The 20,474-nt window shown below is 57.4% G+C and overlaps 1 protein-coding gene across 5 annotated transcripts in view; it reads right to left on the bottom strand.

Annotated features, from left to right (window-relative positions):
* Positions 1-20,474, bottom strand: part of LMF1 (lipase maturation factor 1) — a 110,985-nt gene that overhangs the window by 52,956 nt on the left and 37,555 nt on the right. The window contains exon 1 of one of the 5 annotated variants that reach the window (XM_054455372.2): positions 1,405-1,845. The exons of 3 other annotated variants lie outside the window; for them this stretch is intronic. In XM_054455372.2, coding sequence (XP_054311347.2) covers positions 1,405-1,474 — 70 coding nt within the window. In that variant the 5' untranslated portion in view covers positions 1,475-1,845. Of the gene's footprint in view, positions 1-815; positions 982-1,404; positions 1,846-20,474 lie in introns of those variants that run through there. One more of the 5 variants, XM_063654371.1, reaches the window with a different exon arrangement.

A 20,474-nucleotide genomic window follows, 5' to 3' on the forward strand; every position in this document is an offset into this window, starting at 1 on the left:
GAAGGGAAAGGCCCCGCTCTGATGTCCGCCACCTGCCACCCTGCAGAACACTGCACGGACCTGACATCTGAGAATGCGCCCTGCACACGTGCTGCGGGCAGACCTTGGAGGAAGCCTTTCCCCTCCCATAGGTTTGCATGAAAACAGCTTTCACCTTCTTCCCAGCCTGGAAGCAGCATGGGGAGGCAGCACTGGGGCGGCAGCATTGGGGGGGCAGCAATGGGGAGGCAGCACTGGGGAGGGCAGCACTGGGGCGGCAGCATTGTGGGGGCAGCACTGGGGAGGCAGCACTGGGGGGGGGCAGCACTGGGGCGGCAGCACTGCGGGGGGCAGCACTGGGGCGGCAGCACTGGGGAGGCAGCCCAGCCTCCATGTGAGGCAGCGTCTCCCTCTGGCCCTGTCCTTCCCAGGCAGGCACGGAAGCCAGGCAAGGATGCAGAGACAGGTCATGGTGGGTCCACACGGAACCAACACCGGTTAGCCCCTCGCAGGCCCAGGATAAGGCAGCAGCTCTGCCGCTGGATGTGGGGGACACATGGGGGCCCAACGGATTCTTCGCACTGGAAACCCGGCATAAGAACACGGATGCGGGTCGCCCTCCCAGTGCTATTCTCAGAGGTGGAGCCACCGTGAGTGTGGCTGCTGAAAACTGCCCGCAGCTCGCGTCTGTCCATGGCAGGTCACGTCCCAGGGCCCCAGAGACCCCACAGGCCGGGCTCCCTCCTGGGCTCTGAGGATGCCGGATGGGACAGAGGCCACCCGTGGCCCAGCTTGACAACGATCACACGACTCACAACACCACAGTGTCTACTCACCACAGAGCGGACGGGAGAGTGCGGAGGGGATGCAAACAGAGACTCGCAGGGGTGGCATCTACATACCACAGAGCAGATGGGAGAGTGCGGAGGGGATGCGGACGGAGGCTTGTGGGGGCAGTGTCTACGTGCCACAGAGCGGACGGGAGAGTGCAGAGGGGAAGCGGAGGGAGGCTCGCGGGGAGCTTCCTCCAACCACTGGTGCAACTCATCTCTACCTGAGATACTACAGTAAAGTCAAAAGCCTGTGAAGAAGCTGCTACAGCAGCACTGGATTGTAACCCAAAGTACAAAATAAACACCTGCAAGTCCACACTGACGTGCGCCAGTTATTGAATAAACAGATCGGCGTGCATGGAGGCAGCGCGACCCCGGTCTCTGAATGGACAGACGGTCGGTCCTTATGCTGCCCCGGCTTGTGGAGGGCACAGGCTGCCAAGCTGACGCCTGCTGGTCTCTCAGCAAGACCCCCTCCACCTCGCTCACGCCCCACGCTCGCTGGGCCCCATCTTCCCCACGGAAGCCAGAGCCGCCTGGCTGGCCGGGCCCTGCAGACACCCTGGGAAGGAAAGGGTTGCCCTGGGCCCACCTGCTTCTGTTTTCTTTGCTTGGGTCTTGTGGAATTCCAGCAGCTGCGCGGCGTGCACAAGGGCTGCCATTGTTCTCCGCCTCAGCGTGGCGGACGACGCGTCCCCAGGAAAGTCAATAAGCAGCGCGCTGCCAGGGCGGCCTCAGCGCCAAGGCCAGGGCCAGGGCTCTTCAGGCAGCTCTCACCCAGCAAACACCAGCGCTGCCTGAAGCAAGCCCGAGGCACCCGAACGAGGCGGCAACACACAGGGCCACGGCACACGCTGCGGCTGCCGGAGAGAGGAGCCGTCCTCGCCCCGCCTCAGCACCTTTCCCGTTGCGCAGCTGCACGCACTGCCTGCTGGGCGCCAGCATCTGCACGCACTGCTCTTCCCCAGGGACCTCCCTTCCCTTTAGCCAGGGGGACGGCTCCGGGAGGGCCCCTGCTCCACTCCACTGCCCCGGCGTCGTTTCCACCTCGTGCTGTGCTGGGCCTTCCGGGAGACTGAGCACAGCCCCGTGAGGAGCCTGACGCGCTCTGCCTGGGGAACTGGGCAGTAGCTCTCGTGGGGAACATTCACTTCCACGGCCGCTGCGCTCCTTCCTGTGACACAGACAGTGCTGGCCCAATCACCGGAGAAACTGCGTGTGCAGGGTCCAGGGAGACGCTCCTGAGCCCTGCCCGCTGGACAGGGTGCGACACCCCACTCCTGCCCTGGCGCCTCGCCCGGCGCACCCATGTTAATGGCTCATTGCCTGCTGGATGCCCCGATGCTGGTGCGGAGGAAATGCAGTGCCCCAGCATCCAGGCACAGGTGGGCACTGATGCTTCTCAGCTGCCCTCCCCCTCAGGATTCACGCAGATCCACAGCCAGGCTAGTGCCCAAGGCAGGAGCATGTGGCCTGCAGGCCCAGCCAGCGCTGCAGGTCACTGTACTGTGCCATTCATAGACATCAGAAAAGGGAGAAACAAGGACGCAGCCTCATAACTGCCTTGCTGGAGACAGTTTAGGGTTTGAAGGCTCTGGATGTCAGGTCTGCAGCCACAGGAGGCGTGGGGCACACAGAAGAGAGAGGCTTCATTGTGGGGCAGCCCGAGGCACATGGCGAGGCCAGGGCCAGACCTGCAGGCCCCTGACGCCCCGACAGGGATTGAGGCCTCGGTTTATAACGGAACTTTAAGATGAAATACTCGGAAGAGAAAATCTGCAGACAATGGCAAATGCCACATGGCGCCTCTTGGAGTGGCTTCCTAGAGCTCTAGAGTTTGGAATCAGTTCTCACCATTGTTGATGGGCCACGAGGCCAGGGCGGCTACAGCTGCACGCACGGTCTTCTGAGGCCCTACGAGATGCTGAGCCCTGTGGACAGGGACATCCCCACCACTGCAACCTGGGCCGTCCCAGACCCCTCCTGGGAGGGGAGCAAACGTCTCCACCTTGAAGGGTTGAAGGGGGACTGCAGGTTGCTTCAGTACAAACCCTTCTGGCACCCTGTGAAGACAGCCCTGACCCAAACGGGGAGAAGGCTGGGCAGGCCAAGACCCGGGGAGGCTCCCCACACCCGACCTTCCTGCTGTGCAGGACACAGACCGGACGCTCGCTCGTAGGGTTCACAAGAGAACACACACTGCTATGGGCCCTGAGCCCCGTGATCGCTCCAGCTCTCCAAGTGCAAAACCAGACACTCCCCCTCCTCCATGACCACTGGTGACACACTCCCTCCCTCCCTCCCTCCCCATGATCATTGGTGACACACTCCCTCCCTCCCCATGATCATTGGTGACACACTCCGTCCCTCCCATGATCATTGGTGACACACTCCCTCCCTCCCTCCCCATGATCATTGGTGACACACTCCCTCCCTCCCTCCCCATGATCATTGGTGACACACTCCCTCCCTCCCCATGATCATTGGTGACACACTCCCTCCCTCCCTCCCCATGATCATTGGTGACACACTCCGTCCCTCCCATGATCATTGGTGACACACTCCCTCCCTCCCTCCCATGATCATTGGTGACACACTCCCTCCCTCCCTATGATCATTGGTGACACACTCCGTCCCTCCCATGATCATTGGTGACACACTCCCTCCCTCCCTATGATCATTGGTGACACACTCCGTCCCTCCCCATGATCATTGGTGACACACTCCCTCCCTCCCTCCCCATGATCATTGGTGACACACTCCGTCCCTCCCATGATCATTGGTGACACACTCCCTCCCTCCCTCCCATGATCATTGGTGACACACTCCCTCCCTCCCTATGATCATTGGTGACACACTCCGTCCCTCCCATGATCATTGGTGACACACTCCCTCCCTCCCTATGATCATTGGTGACACACTCCCTCCCTCCCCATGATCATTGGTGACACACTCCCTCCCTCCCCATGATCATTGGTGACACACTCCGTCCCTCCCATGATCATTGGTGACACACTCCCTCCCTCCCTATGATCATTGGTGACACACTCCCTCCCTCCCCATGATCATTGGTGACACACTCCCTCCCTCCCCATGATCATTGGTGACACACTCCGTCCCTCCCATGATCATTGGTGACACACTCCCTCCCTCCCTCCCCATGATCATTGGTGACACACTCCCTCCCTCCCTCCCCATGATCATTGGTGACACACTCCGTCCCTCCCCATGATCATTGGTGACACACTCCCTCCCTCCCCATGATCATTGGTGACACACTCCCTCCCTCCCTCCCCATGATCATTGGTGACACACTCCCTCCCTCCCCATGATCATTGGTGACACACTCCCTCCCTCCCTCCCCATGATCATTGGTGACACACTCCGTCCCTCCCATGATCATTGGTGACACACTCCCTCCCTCCCTCCCATGATCATTGGTGACACACTCCCTCCCTCCCTATGATCATTGGTGACACACTCCGTCCCTCCCCATGATCATTGGTGACACACTCCCTCCCTCCCTCCCCATGATCATTGGTGACACACTCCGTCCCTCCCATGATCATTGGTGACACACTCCCTCCCTCCCTCCCATGATCATTGGTGACACACTCCCTCCCTCCCTATGATCATTGGTGACACACTCCGTCCCTCCCATGATCATTGGTGACACTCTCCCTCCCTCCCCATGATCATTGGTGACACACTCCCTCCGTCCCATGATCATTGGTGACACACTCCCTCCCTCCCTCCCCATGATCATTGGTGACACACTCCCTCCCTCCCTCCCCATGATCATTGGTGACACACTCCCTCCCTCCCTCTCATGACCATTGGTGACAAAATTTCACTGCCTTGGAATCAGATGGAAATGTGGTTTCTCTGAACTAAATCTCCGAGTGCTGATCAGTAATGTTCTGTAGTGAGTGACACAGAGGGCCACACAGCTCTTAGCCCTAAATCGGCATCTCTAAGGACTCTGGCCTTGCTGCTGCCTGCTTGGCTGGCCCAGGAAGGGCATCCCCCGAGGCCTGAGGGCTTGCAGGGTTTTCACCGTCCCGTGCTCACTTCCTAGATGGCAGGGTCCTGGGCTACCTGTTTTAATACCACCGATTTAAAAACAACCAAAGAAAAACTCACCCTAGATCCGGCTCTGCAGAGCCAAGGGGCGACCAAGGGGTGACTCTGGAGACATTCAGGCTGGGCGGGCCCTGTGTGCATAGGTGTGAGGCATGGGTATGGATGGGTCTGAAACACCAGAGGAGCCAGGCGCAGGATGGGGGCAGAGAGCAGGCAGAGACCACAGGGTGGCACGGAGAGCTCTCTTCATCCTCACAACGGCCGGGGTCCCTCACTCCGCGGCCAAGCTCCTAGGCACCTGCTCCCCAAATAAAACCCAGGCAGAGATGCGTGCTCACCTTTATTTTCTATTTATGGGAATCAGAGGTTGAGGAGGGACCCTCTGCCACTGAAGAACCAGAAGATTCGCCACCAAGAGGCGAGATCTGCGCTTGACGGCCTGGGGCACGTGGGAACATGTGGAGGGGCACCTGGCAGCTGCTCCGGGCTGGGCTGGGCTGGGCAGCCAGCAGCACACTCATGGACCACCAGCCTTGGCGACCCCAATCAGAGGATGGAGGGTCCCAGGCCAGCCTAGGGACAGGGTGCATTGTTGGCCAGGCAGGGTGCTGGGGTGGAGCCTGAGCTGGGGTTTTCCAGACGAAAGTCCTGGAGGCCAGCAGCCGTGTGGGATGACAGACACGCAGGGTGGTGTGACTGTGGTGCCTCGGGCGGGTGAGATGAGCACCATCACCGGGGGCCAGAGCAGGTGAGACACGGGGGCCGGGGCACGTGGGACACAGAGGCCGGGGCAGGTGAGACACAGGGGCCTGAGGCAGGTGACACCCAGGCGCTGCTTGGCCACCAGTGAGGGGCAAAGGCTCGGAGGGTACAGAAGCTGTGCAGGGTGGGGGCAGCCAGCCTCAGGACACAGGGAGGGATGAGGGGCCAGTGGGTTGTGGGCTGAGCCGCCTCCGACCAAGGAAGAAACGTGATTTAACACAACGTTTTGGAGGTGCAAGTCACTGCAATGGCCACTGTAGGAGAGAACGCCAGCTGAGGCCTCATTAACTCTGTGGAAACTATTTTAGTTACTTAGAGAGAGTCATTAAATATAGCACAGATGGATCCTTCAAAAATGACAGCCACCATCCACGTTAGAAACAGGAAATCCATTAAGTTCGCTGTTAAAATCGGGGACGAGGGAGCAAAGCGCTTCCCTCTTGACTGCCTGTCACTCAGCTCTGCGCCGGGCCGCCCTCTGCCACCCCAGGGGCTTCTAATGGCGGCCCCAGAGAGAGCTGGGAGCTTTTAAAAGTTTCCTTCGTTTTTACAGGTTATATTTTAGGCTGAAAAGTTATGAAATAGCACTGCAAATCTTACTTTGCACTATCATGGAACAGAAGGGCTGTGGGCTACAGACGCCCCTGGGGCTGGATGATGGGGGCCGGGGAGATCGGCTCTCGGTGCGCCAGTGGCGGGGGTGGGCACTGGTAGGCCACACCCACATGGCCCTGGGACACCAGGTGGCCTTGTCTGAGATCCGCCCACATGCAGAGCCCCAGACCCCACTTCTCCATGTCTCTGGCCACGGGGAAAACGTCTTTTGTGACCATGTTTGAAAAGGCTTCAGAGGGGCAAGTGCAGGCTCTGCCACTGAGGCCTGCGGCTTTGGCTCCCTCATTGGCTCCCTGGCAGCAACTGAAGGTACGTCAGGAACACCCCTTTCCTGGCAACTGGCCACGTCCCGGGTGTCCCCTCGCAGATCCTCTGAGTGTTGAGCTCCGGGTCTGTTATGGCCATTGCTCTATACAGCCAGCTCTGGGATCCCCTGAATATTGAGCTCTGGGTCTGTTACGGCTATTTCTCTGCACAGCGAGCTCTGAGAGCATGAGTACTGCTCAGCGTCGGGGATGGAGATGCCACCCAGGGGCTGCCATGCTGCAAACTCATCTTGAAGGCAGAGCTAAAGTCACGCGTGTGGGCCCATCTGCAGCCCAGCACACAGAAGCAATCCTGTGGAGAACCAGGCCCAAAGCCACTCTCATGCCGGTACCATGCGGGACGGGTCACCACCATCTCACCTCCCCCAAGCACACGGGCAACACACAGGCATGGTGTGGCCGCGCCGAGCACATGCTGCACAGGCCCACGTGAAGAAATGCCACACGTGTGCACTGCGGGCAGGCGCAGGCCCACGTGAAGAAATGCCACACGTGTGCACTACGGGCAGGTGCCATTCTGGGGGCTTGTCCAGGCCCGCTGACCCCTCTGGCTCACTGGAGATGACCAGGCAGGGCTGCCCTCCCCTAAGAGACATGCCCGTCCCTGTACCAGGGGTGTTTGCAGGGGTGCTGGGAGGTCCTGATGTCAGCCCCACCCCAGAGGTGTCCCAGGGGACAGGAGTGCTGCTGTGCTCACCCGGCACCCCCGGCCTCCTCCTGACCGTGGGCTCCTTCCCTCCTCTGGGATTGACCAGGCTGTGTCTGGAGTGGACTGCAGCTCCCTGGCCTGTGGTCACCCAGAGCCAAGCTCTGCACAGGAACCTCCAGAACCGGCCTGAGCTTCACAGCTGCGTCTGCCCGCTGGCCATGTCTCATGTCCTGAGGACGTTTCACAGGAGGGCTGCTGTTCTGCTGCCGGCAAGACATATAGGTGCAGAGCTGGGGACGTGGCATCGGGACGTGGCGCGGGGCGGCTGGCTGGGTTAAACCAGAGATCAGATGGCAAACGGAAGAGCATTTTCTAGTAACCAGACATCTCTGAAAGCGCTGGTTAAGGGCTTTCGTGCTTTAGATAAAATTACGTTAACTGCACGCTCTCAGTTACGAGGAATTTAGTGGACTGTTACATATTTTAAGGCTGTCTGTGGGCGCTGCCGAGAAACAGGAAGTGGCCTCAGTGACCCCCGTGCCCGGCCGTGCGGCTTGTTCATACTTGGTTGCCGTGACAACCAGACTTCCTAGCCCCAGATGTCCCTGTGGCTCAGCTCTGTGCAGATGTCACCAGCTCTCGGGAAACAAATCCACAGTAATGACCTTAGCTATCTTTATTGGTTTTGGATAAATACGAAAATGTTTCCCGTCCACGGAAATTAGACTTCGCGGCAAACAGTGTTTAGGATTAATGTATTCCAAGTATTTCACCTAAGTCAGGCTGGCGGGCACCACACATTACCATTTCTTTGTCTTTTGTGACCCGGGCATGAAAAATGGCTGAAGTGTGCCGAGCCTCCAAGCGACTCATGAGACCCCAGAAAAGTGCTGGCCATCGTGGGCTGCGGGGACATTGTGCCCACGGAGCTGTCCTGGGTCACAGCGTGCCTCAAGGGCCCCGGCCCTTCAGGCCTTGAAGCACTCAAAGGCAGCCTGCATGGCTGAGAAGCACATATTAAATTGCATTTAACTTTGGTTCACTTGGATGTGAATTTAAGTGACCATGTGGGGCCAGTGTCCCGGGGTGCACCCCGACTCACATGTGGGGCCAGTGTCCCGGGGTGCACCCCGACTCTCATGTGGGGCCAGTGTCCCGGGGTGCACCCCGACTCTCATGTGGGGCCAGTGTCCCGGGGTGCACCCCGACTCTCATGTGGGGCCAGTGTCCCGGGGTGCACTCCGACTCTCGTGTGGGGCCAGTGTCCTGGGGTGCACCCCGACTCTCGTGTGGGGCCAGTGTCCTGGGGTGCACCCCGACTCTCATGTGGGGCCAGTGTCCTGGGGTCCACCCTGACTCTCAGCCAGTCCTGGGGTGGGCGCCTGCTCAGAGACACCTGTGGGATGTGGGTCTCACTCCCGAGCAGCCGTGGGACAAGCTCACAGCACCTGCCTGCTCCTCCCATGGGGGCTCCTGGGCTGGAGCCTGCACAGCTCAGCAGCATCCACATGCCTGCTGTGACACCTGTGTGGGCAGTCAGCGTGTCAGCGTGGACTCCCAGGCTGCAGAAGCAGGTGTTACCCTCACCACACAGTCTCGGGGGACAGTCTGTTTTCACTCGCAGCTTTTCCAGACCCTCCCCTGACACTCGGCAGTCGGCGTTTCCAGGTGTGCTCAGTGTGGCCAACAGGCATGACCCACCCGACGTGGAGGGTGGTGTGTCCAGGGGTTATGTGAGCTCACACACTCACAGAGAAGGAACGTGGGGGTTGGCACACCTGAGAAGTGGGCGGGAATCACCCCACATGTCCAGGGCAGGGGTCAGGGCAGCCCTGTGGCCTCTGCCTCATCTCTGTCAGGACCTATGGTGGACACACACAGCTCCCGCCCCACCTCCATCACTGCTGAGCCCCCCCTGGGAAAGCTCATATCTCCAGTGCTCGCGAGAGGACAGCAGTGCCGGCAACCACCAGGGCACAGGCCCCGCAGACGAGGGGTCTGGAGGCCGCTGGGGGCATTCCACCCACAGACCCACTCTGGACAGTGTGCGCCCTCGGAGGCAGGGAGGGCGTCCCACCCACAGACCCGCTCTGGACAGTGTGCACCCTCGAAGGCAGGGAGGGCGTCTCACCCACAGACCCGCTCTGGACAGTGTGTGCCTTCGGAGGCAGGGAGGGCGTCCCACCCACAGACCCGCTCTGGACAGTGTGCGCCCTCGGAGGCAGGGAGGGCTTCTGGGCCGCAGTCTCATGTGGGTCACTCTCGGGGGCCTCGGGCAGCAGCAACTGAAGGAGGCAGCCACATCCTCAGGCCCACATCCTGGAGATCTTGGGGAGAAAGACAGGAAGTATTTTCCTAGAAACACTGGTGTCCAGAGAGGACTGGGTTTCAGCTATATCAGGTGGCAGGGCCGCCCTGGGAGGAGCCTCATGGGGACCCACAGACAGAACTTGGGGGTGAGGGTGAAGCAGCCAGCATCCACAATGGGCTCCCCACCCCACAGCTCCACCCCGGGACCCCCTTCCTCCGAGGCAGTCAGGCTCCTGCCCCCGGCACCATCCTTCCGGCCTTGGTCAAGACTCTGCCCGGACACCACCTCCAGGGCCTTGCTGGACAGGACATCCACACTGGCCCCAGCCTGTCAGCCCCCAGCACAACATCTGCACCAGCCCTGGCCCGTCGGCTCGGCTCCCAACACAACATCCACACTGGCCCCAGCCTGTCGGCCCCCAGCACGACATCCACACTGGCCCCAGCCTGTCGGCCCCCAGCACGACATCCACACTGGCCCCAGCCCGTCGGCCCCTAACATGACACCCACACCGTCCCTGGCCCGTCGGCTCAGCCCCCAATACAACATCCGCACCGGCCCTGGCCCGTCGGCTGGGCCCCCCACACAATATCCACACTGGCCCCAGCCCGTCGGCCCCTAACACGACATCCACACTGGCCCCAGCCTGTCGGCCCCCAACACGACATCCACACCAGCCCTGGCCTGTCGGCTGGGCCCCCAACACGACATCCACACTGGCCCTGGCCCTCGGCTTGGCCCCCGACACAACATCCACACCAGCCCTGGCCCGTCAGCTCGGCCCCTGACACAATATTCACACTGGCCCCAGCCCGTCGGCTCCCAACACAACATCCACATTGGCCCTGGCCCGTCGGCTCAACCCCCAACACGACATCCACACCGGCCCCGGCCCGTCAGCCCCCACAGCACGCACTGCATGTCCACATTCCCCTCTCTACCCACCACACCCCAAGCGCCGGCTCCACACAGATGCAGGAAAGCATCAGGACAGGAAAGCACAGGAAAACGTGCTTGCCAGGCAGGCGGACCGGAGAGGTGAGCAGAGACGCCGAGCCTCAGACGAAGGCCAGGCCCACTCCAGAGCAAGAACTAAAATCTCCAGAGCACCGATGCCCCTGGCTGAGCTCAGCAGCAGAGTGGAGAACAGAAAGAAAAGGCAGTGAACACGAAGACATAGCCGCCACAGTGACTCATTCTAGAGACGAGAGGCTTTTAGAAAACACCAACAGAAGCACAGGGCCCAGGAGCTGGTGGGAGGCAGGGAGAGGCCTGACGTCCACGTCCACGGAGCTACAGGAGAGGAGAGAGAACACGGGGCAACCCCCCAAATATTGGCAAAAATTATCCAAATTTGGTAAAAAGTAGGCATGTCATAGTCAAAAAACTGGCAACCGAAGATAAAATCCCCAAAGCCATCAGAGAAACATAACACATTACACTGGAATGCGAGGAATGACAGTCGACTTCCCGTCCAAAACGAGGGACAGATGGAGAGAGGGAGCCAGGCGCTGATCCTTCCCCAGGGGCCCCTGCACGCCCAGAGCAGGCATCTGCAGGCGTCTCCAGCAGCAAAGGACACCGCTGCTCTCCCCGGGGAGCTTCCAGTGTCATCAGAGCCTGAAGGAGGAAGCAACTCGGCACCACGTGGCCCAGAGCAGGTGTGGCGGGAGCTGGCCTCGGTCAGCAGGTCGCCCGGGTCTCTGTCTCAGTGCTCAGCAGGGCAAGGACAGGACAGAACGGGCCCCATCACAGACTGCGCTTAGAAGGAACTCAGTAAAACAAAGACCATTTTCATCTGGAGGTAACTCAAGGAGGTAAGACTGTGAGTCAAGCGCCTTGGAGGATAAGAAGTCCAGGTAAGTAGAAGGCAGGAGGAAGCTTCCCTAATATCACCTACAAATCTGCTTCCACTGGGGCATTCTGTTCCCCTTTTCAGACAGCGCAGAGCCCTCCTGCGGTGAAGACAGTCGCCATAGCCCTTCTTGAGGGGCCGCTGGGTCCAAGACCTCCTGGGTGGGCACACGGACCTGCGCTCCCTGCAGAGAAGTGGACTAGACAGGCCCTGTGGAAAGTTCACCAGCGAGCCAGGCACCGGCACAAAGCCAAACCTCCCAGTGGAGTGTGTGGGTGCAGAGACAAAACGCTCCACGCATTCTCACGGGGACTCAACCTTAGAACAAGACAGCTGTATCTCTGTACAAATGGGGGTGGTGACGAGTGGGGATGAGGGGACTTTCTAGGGTGATGGCCACTCCCTATACCTTGATAGGGCTCGTGCAAGTTCTTTATTGAGGGAAAGATACAGTGCGCGGTGAGTTCCAGCTAATGATGTGCAGGCTGAAGCACCTGGGGAAGCACTGACACCAGCCCCACCCTGATGTGCGCTGAAGCACCGATGCAGGGACGGGGGACACGGGTGAGGAGACCCACTACGTAACGACGCAGCAAACCCGTAAACAGAACCTATGGCATCCAGGCAGTCCCTGTGCAGGTTTTACTATACAATGCACCGACGCAGTGACGGGGGACACGGGCAAGGAGACTCACTACATAACAACGCAGCAAATCCCGTAAACAGAACCTACGGCATCCAGGCGGTCCCTGTGTGGGTTTTACTATACAATTCTTAGGAGAAAAACAAAGGTTAAAAGGTTTGAAATGTAAAAAAGATTGACTACATAGAAAATTTAAAAACAAAACATAAGTAAGAGAATCTACAGAAATAGGCTTACCCGCTGAGAGGTGTTAGCAAGGTCTGGGCGGAACATTAAAAATCCTGTGAGCGGGCCTGGAAACCAGCGTTCCCCCACAGCTGAGGAGTAAGGGGAGAGAAGCAGCTGTTTATCCCAGATGAGGTCCAGACAGACGCATTCCAAGCAGCCGACACGGGACAGAGGCGACGAGGGAGGGCGGCCTGGACAGAAAACTTCCAGGCAGATCGGGGCACCCTGTCTCGCAGGCCCAGCCATGCTCCTTGGCAGCAACCACCCAGGGGCTTTCTCACAGGCAGATGAGGGCAGCCTCTGATCCCTACACAATCTCGCCTCCACGGCAAGGTGGGAGAAGGCAGCCACCTCCCAAGGGGGGCCACAGAGGGGGTTCTGATCCAGCTGTGAGCTCTCACCCCCAGCCCACAGCGACCGGTAGCCAGGTAGGCAGAGTGGCCACCGGGGAACTGATCCAGCAGGACCTGAAGCAGGGAGACAGCGCACGGGCATCCACCCAACACGGCCAGCCCTTGTGTGGACAAACAGCTGAGAAAAGGCATTACTAACATGGACGTGAAGAAAGTCGCCTCGGTTTTAAGGTGTGATGTGGTGTTGGTGTCGTGTTGTTGCAAAGGCCCTGTCCGAAAGTCGCCTCGGTTTTCGGGTGTGATGTGGTGTTGGTGTCGTGTTGTTGCAAAGGCCCTGTCTTCAGGTGTATGAGGAGGCATTTCCAAATGCAGGAATGTGATGCCTGGGATCTGCCTCATGGCAAAACAGAGCAGGGGAAAGGAGTGTGGGGCGGATGTGGCAGCTGCAAACACCGGCACAGTGCACTGTGGCCTACAAGGGTCCCCAGCTGTCCACAGTACATTCCTCCCCATTGTGTGGCTTCCTGAACAGCCATGTATTTCCTATCTCTAACCGCTGAGGGGCTGAGAAGCTGCAGCACCCCAGTAGCAACGGGCACCCCAGCACCCACATCTTGGTCTCTAAACACCTTCCCCACTAAAGCATCAGGCTTCTCAGGGAAGAGCTTGATCCAGGGCTGGAAAGATAAAACAGGAGATGGTTGTCTGGCAGCATCATAAACCAGGCGGAGCACAGGACCGGCGGCAGAGGGCGCGGGGCCTGAGTCAGGGAGCAGGGGGAGCGCGGGACTGGTGGCAGAGGGCATGGGGGCCCCGAGTCAGAGACAGCAGGGGAAGCACGGGATGGGCGGCAGAGGGTGTGGCGACCAGAGTCTGCATCTTTGTCTGTGTTTCCCCTGGCCTGGGGGCCATGCACTGAACCTGCACCCGTGTCTGCGTCTCCCCCAGCCGGTGGCCTCAACAGTGTCTCATAAGACCAAAAGCGCTTCTGGCCTCTCTGCTGCTCGCCCAACTCCGGATGCACATGCCTTTGCCCAGCAGGGAAGCCCCACAGGGCAGTGTGAGGACGACGACAGCTCACCCTACCAGACAGTGACCACCACTACTGGTCAAGCAGAGAGAGGGACCCATCTCAGCAGCTGCTTTTATGTGTCTTCCTATAAATGTGATCAAGCAAAGAGCTCAAAAAGGATCCCGGTGGTTTGCACCAATAGTCCCGACTACTCAGGAGGCTGAGGTGGCAGCATAGCTTGAGCCCAGTAGTTTGAGACTAGCCTGAGCAACAGAGCAAGATCCCAGCTCTAAAAAAAGAGAAATCCTCCTTAAGAGCACTGCTTTAGAAGGAAGTGGAGGAGGGGCTGTGGAGTCTGAGCCTTACCCTCAATACAATGAGGTCACCTGCTCCTGGGAACCATCTTAGGATCCCTGGGATGGGCAGAGGGACAGACTCATCAGTGGCACCCAATCTGGCAGAGTTAACCTGCCCCACAATCTCCAAATCCACAGGCCTACAAAGTATCTGCTCCAAGCAGTAACAATGAGGTCCTGAGTGGAAATCTTCACAAAGTGGAGAGAAAAAAACTGATGGATTATCCAATGTGTTTGATTCTATAAAAACAACAGTATTGGAAAGGGTTGACTAGTTGTGCTGGTAAAGTTGGAACAAATTAGTGAGATATGATCAGAGATGAAAAACTAAGCCAATCAAAAAAGAAGAGGCAACTATGAACTCCAGGAAAAATGAAGAGTTATTAAAAAAAAGTTACTATAGTTCACTATTTGGCTCAGCAGTCATAATATTTAGAGTCAAAATAATGTAAAGACAAACTAATAAAAATTATATTTGTGACACAGCTATACTGATGATGATGAGAAGGACATTAGGGCGTGTGAGGGCAATCCCTGTCGTTCATAAGAGGACATGTATACACAGTGTCTAACCGTGGTATGTGAAGAATAATCCACATAAACCTATCAGTCAGAAAGACAGACAAATACCAGAGTAAGCGTGGGAAGTGATAAAAGGGTTGTCTGGAGAACAGCATGTGGCTGAGAAGTGGCACGGCAAGTGCTTCTGTTTGTATTAGAAGTCGGGTAGTACAATTTGACTATTCACGCACATGCCTAATTTTTTAAAATAATTTAAAGAACAATCTTCAGGCCACACTGGTCACAGTGTAATAAAATCAAAGCTGAGAAACGAAAGGCCACCTGTAAGACCCTGAGCATGTGGCGTTTTCGAAGCATTTCTCCAGGTGGTCCTTGGTCTAGAGGCATTAGCACTGAAGGTTATAAAACCACACCATCGGCCACTGTCAGGGGCAGCCGGGGGTCTCAGATGACAGGGTAGGGCAGGGACATAGCCAGAAGTGGGTAGCCACCCTCCAGATGGCTTTCATTAGCAGAGAAGAAGAGACAGAAAATAGCTGAACCAACTCCAGGCACTGGAAATGATAAACCACTTTCTCCCAGAAAAAGCAAGCAACCTACAAGAGGCAAAAATTAATGAGCTAGAGTATATTTTAAAATTCTGATAGATAAAACCAGCTCTTTGAAAAGACCCATAAACGGGATGATCTATGGCGGTTTCGGCAAGGGAGAGTGAGGAAAAGGAGGAAACAAGTATTAAGGCCCAGGCGAGAGAACGGACGCAGACCTGCTAGGGGGTGGCAAGGCCACCGGCACAGTCTGCGCCCTACAGCCGGCAGCGGGAGGGTGGAGGGGAGGAGCGCGTGCAGTGAGACCCTGGTCTGCAGAGTGCTGGCAGCAAGTCCCCGAACGCCTGCTGGGCTCAGCTGCCCCCTGCAGAATGGGTGGTGATGAAATCGCCCTCTTCAGCCACCACAGGGCCACACAGGAAGCTCCATGCTCGCTGTCACTGTCACTAATCCACTACGAATGAAGAGCAGATGCCACCAAACATCCTGCATCCATACAGTCTAACAAAAACAATTACAAAGCAATGTCGAAGATTCTAGATTAAAGCCACCCAAGTGGGTTCAGCACTGGAAGTATGAATTACAGCAACAAAGTGGGTTCCAGCACTGGAAGTATGAATTACAGCAACAAAACAGTTCTTCGGTAGTTTAGAATTCTGCATAGTAAAGAGATAACCACGTTTTCAAAACAGAAATGGGTAACAACGTGATGGGAGAAATTCAAAACCAACAAAATGTTAATGATCATGTGAATGAGACAAAATGGCCTTTGAAATCTATTTTCTGGGTGGGCCTGGTGGCTCATGCCCGTAATCCCCTAAAGCACTTCGGGAGGTCAAGAGAGGACAGTTTGAGCCTAGGAGAGTCCAAGACCAGCCTGGACAACATAGCAAGACCCTGTCACTATAAAAAAGAAAATAAAAAAATTAATCAGGTGTGGTGGTTCATGCCTGTGGTCCTAGCTACTTGGGAGGCTGAGGTGGGAGGATCACTTGAGTCTGGGGAGGTTGAGGCTGCAATGAGCCGTGATCATGCCAGTGCAGTCCAGCTTGGACAACAGAGCAAAGCCCTGTCTCTGAAAAAAAACTATATACATATGCTTTTCTTCTAGGTTCAATTTAGTAATTTTCACCAGATATTAGTAAGTGAAAAAAAGGGAATGAAAGAAATGTATCTAATATGGCCTTGTTTGAGTAAAGCAAACATTTACCCCTAAATCCTGTATGTGCATCTGCATGTGTGTCTATGTGTGTGCGTGTGCACGTTTGCATATGATCTGTGTATGTGTCTGTGTGTGCACATGTGTGCACGTGTTTGCATATGATCTGCATACGTGTCTGTGTGTGCACGTGTGTGCACGTTTGCATATGATCTGCATACGTGTCTGTGTACACATGGGTGCACCTGTGCTTGCATATGGTCTGCATACGTGTGTGCGCACGTGTGCACACGTTTGCATATGATCTGCATACGTGGGTCTGTGTGCCCATGTGTGCACGTTTGCATATGATCTGAATATGTCTGTGTGTGCATGCGCACACCTGTGTTTGCACAGTCTGCATATGTGTGTACACGTGTGCACGTGTGTTCACATATGATCTGCATACGTGTCTGCATGCATGCACGTGTTTGCATATGATCTGCATGTGTTTGCATAAGGTCTGCATACGTGTGTGATTGTGTGCACGTGTTTGCCTATGATCTGCATTGTGTCCATGTGTGTACTGTTTGCAAATGATCTGCATACGTGTCTGTGTATGTCCATATGTGCTCGTGTGTTTGCACAGGATCTGCATACGTGTGTCTGTGTGCGCATGTGCACACGTGTGTTTGCATATGTCTGTGCTTGGGTACAAATCTGAGTTGGCATGAAGATAAGAATGGACAGAACCAGGAGGTTAACATAGGGTGGATGAAAATTAGATGAAAAAAGACTACCCTAAAAACAAGTGCCCACCAAAGTTGTGCACACACACGTGTGAAGGTGGAACACGGCACCACGGCATACACCCTAAGGGGCCCCGGCGTCCACCCAGAGGCTTCCTCTTCTCCTTCACTGTGCTGGCTGCATGCAGGACCCCAGGGACCCCGCAGGTCACAGCCAGGATGTCAGCTGCTCCCTGGGTCCCCATTTGCCGCCTCTCCTGAGAGTCCTCCCCTTCTAGCCACAGGAGTCCTCCCTGGGCAGCACCCCGGGCCTACGCTGGGGTCCCTGTGGCCCAAGAAGACAGCCTGGCAAGTGGTGACAGAGAAGCCACCAGGCGAAAACACCACTCCTGGAGCCAAGAAAGACCCCGAGACCCCAGTGGAGAGCACTGGAGGGTCCAGAAGGGCCACTGCACCCAGGCGGAGACTCAGGCCCAGAGGCTTCCAGAGATGGAGCCAAGTCTGAGGGCAGCCCCTCCTTCTCTCATGGCCAACCAAGGGCCGCTCGTGGTGAGGACGCGGCAGAAGCCGTTCAAGAGCCTCTCTCACCTTGGAAATGGCCCGTGGAGATGGCTCACAGCTAGCCCATGTCACATGGGAGGCTCTAAAAGTCACCCAAGTGGGCTTCCCTGTCCTTCCTATGAAGAACACAACCAGACACTGAGACTAGAGACACGCAGGACCACAGTCACTCACGCCCCAGGTGACAGAGAAGGGCTCTGCCTCCCGGTTTGAGGGAACCCTCCGGAACCACACTCTATAGGATGCTTCTCCCCCAGGGAGGGGCCGTGCAGTTAAATCAACACAGGAATGCAAGAGAAAGGACCCAGAGAGGAGCTGGCTCGGCCTGCTGGTTGCAGTCTGGCAGCTGGGCGAGCTCATGGCAGAGGCCATGGAGGCTGCCTCTGATTAGGGAATAATTTAATTAAAAGAAACTGCATTCCTGACCCTGGGAGCTGGGAAGGGGAGGGAAGGGCCATCAGCTAAAGCAGGGACAGGAGGGCAGGGACTGGGGCTGCTTGGTGGAGCCTGGTGCAGCCCAGGCGGCTCGGAGCTCACCCGGCAATGGCTTCCTGCAGGCAGGCTCTGCTCCGGCACTAATAGGGCTTAAAAAAAACTTCCAGTTGGGCCAGTAAACCCCTCATTAAGCTGTTTTTAAAGCATGAATTTAAGAGCGGCAAGGGTGAAGGGTCGCACGGAGCATTTAATTCACAACAGCTGGCGAGAGGTGCTGCCGCAATGGAAAACACCCTAGCCCAGTGTCTGGGGCCCGCACACGCCTGGCGACACTTGGACTGTGCAGGGACAGCCTAGAAAGCAGACCTGAGAGGTGGGGAAGTTTCCTGCTTGGCAAGAGCACAGCAGCAACACCCAGGAGTGGCCTGGTGCGCTTGGAAAGCCTCCGAATGTAGCGACAAACAACCGAATTCCAGCACAACCTGCAATGAAACCTGGGCCACGGCCCCACACAGGCACCCGACACTGGGACAGCCCGCCCGTCCCGCCTCCGCGGCTCACACAGGAGTGCCTGTTGCCGCTGAGATTCATTTCTCACACCCGCTACATGGACGTGCCCCCACAGCCTCCACATGTTTTCAGCATAACCACAGTCCAATCCCAATGAGACCCAGGCCACCTGTGTGTCGGCGCTGACACCTGGCCCAGCATGGAGGAAGGCCCCAGACCAGCTGGCATTGGCCTTCCAGAAGATGAGGATAAACCAATCATTCATCAGTGGAAGATGAGGATAAACCAACCATTCATCAACGAAGTTTCTTACTCCAAGGACCCCAAATTCCCTCAGGCCCTGGCCCGTCCAACTCTCACCTGGATGGGACTGTAGTAAGAAACAGAACCCACTTCCTACAAAGGAATATCCTGGGAAGGTGGAGACTTCCAGAACCCTTCCCTGGGTCCTGGAACCCTCACTCCTCTGCACGCCCCCAGCTGACACCCTCACTTCACTGCCCTGAGGGAGCAGGGGAGCAAAGGCCTCCAGCCCCTCCCCATAGGCAGTCACCATCAACAGCCTGGTCCCCTGCACGAGCCCATCCCCACGCCCCACGAGCCCACCCCACGCCCCCAAGAGCCCCTCCTCACATCCCCACAGGCCCATCCCACACCCCCACGGGCCCACCCCACGCCCCCACGGGCCCATCCCTACACCCCCATGGGGGCCCAGTGGTGCAAGATGGGGGGGTAGGATCACCTGGAGGTAGACACCTGTACACACCCAAGTCCATCAGGCTAAAATCACAAAGAAATTACAAAACGATTTTGGGAGCCTAAAACACTCCAAAGGCCTTGGAAACCTGTTGGTCTTCCTCTGGGACTCCATCTGGGCACAAAGACCCTGCAAAATGGCCCAAGAGCTGAGCCGGAGGAAGCCCTGCGCTGCCCTGGCGCCTGTGGCCTCTGCCCCCTCCTCACACAAGGCTGCCCCCTGGTTCCAGAACCCCTCACCATGAGTGTCTCCTTCCCCTGGTCACATCTCAGCGGCCAGTGGAGTCACAATGCTGTCCCATCCCGCGCCTGAAAGCCCAGCCCTCCCTCCCAGCTGCCCCAGGCCTGGGAGGGGCCAGAAAGCGTCTCCAGAAGCACTGGGGACCGGCCCTGGTCTCAGTCCCAGAACAACGGCTGTGGCCTTTGCTGTTTCAACCTCACCGAACTCTGCAGACGGGAGCCCCTTCCCAGAGCCTGCTCTCCATACAGAACCAGGTGCTAGGCATGGCGCCCCATGGGGGACTGGGACCACGCTGGAGGACAGGGTCCACACTCGGGGGATGGGGCCAAGCTGGGGGTCAGGCCCACACTTGGGGGAAAGTGCACTGTCGGGAGGGTGCCGGCAAAGGCGGTCTGGTCCTGGAGGGAAAGCAAGCCGCCCCACGGAGCCCCGCCACCCGCTGCTGCGGGTCCTCTCGGGTTCCCGCATCCTTTCCAATGCGCAAGGGCGGCTGGAGGCTCAAGAGACTCCCAGATCCAGGCTCACTGAATATCAAAAGGTACACTCACTGCAGGGCAGCAGGAAGCAGCCACATTCGGGGCTGCGGAATTCATTACCGTCAGGCTCCTTCTTTGAAGTGAATGTTACCAAACTCAGCAGCCCTCAAAGCTCAGCTCTATCTAAACTCCAGCAGAAACACAGACGGCAGAATGGGGTTTAACAAATATTGTGGTTTTCCTGCGTCCTGGAAAGCGTGGCCCTGACGAACGCAGCTTCATCCTGCTCAGCGGTTGGGTCCGTCTGTGAACGGGGGCGCAGGACCCTGGGACACAGAGCCCAGGACAGCAGCGGTCGCGTCCACCTGAACGGGGGCGCAGGACCCTGGGACACAGAGCCCAGGACAGCAGCAGGCGAGCTCACTGGAGGGGCTCTTACAACAGTAGAGAGATGTGAACAGAGACCCAAAGACCAGCCTAGGCAGCACAGTGGGACCCCGTCTCCACAAAAAGTTAAAAATTAGCTGGCCATG

This window comes from Pongo pygmaeus, chromosome 18 (genome assembly GCF_028885625.2).
Source record: "Pongo pygmaeus isolate AG05252 chromosome 18, NHGRI_mPonPyg2-v2.0_pri, whole genome shotgun sequence".
NCBI lineage: Eukaryota > Metazoa > Chordata > Mammalia > Primates > Hominidae > Pongo > Pongo pygmaeus.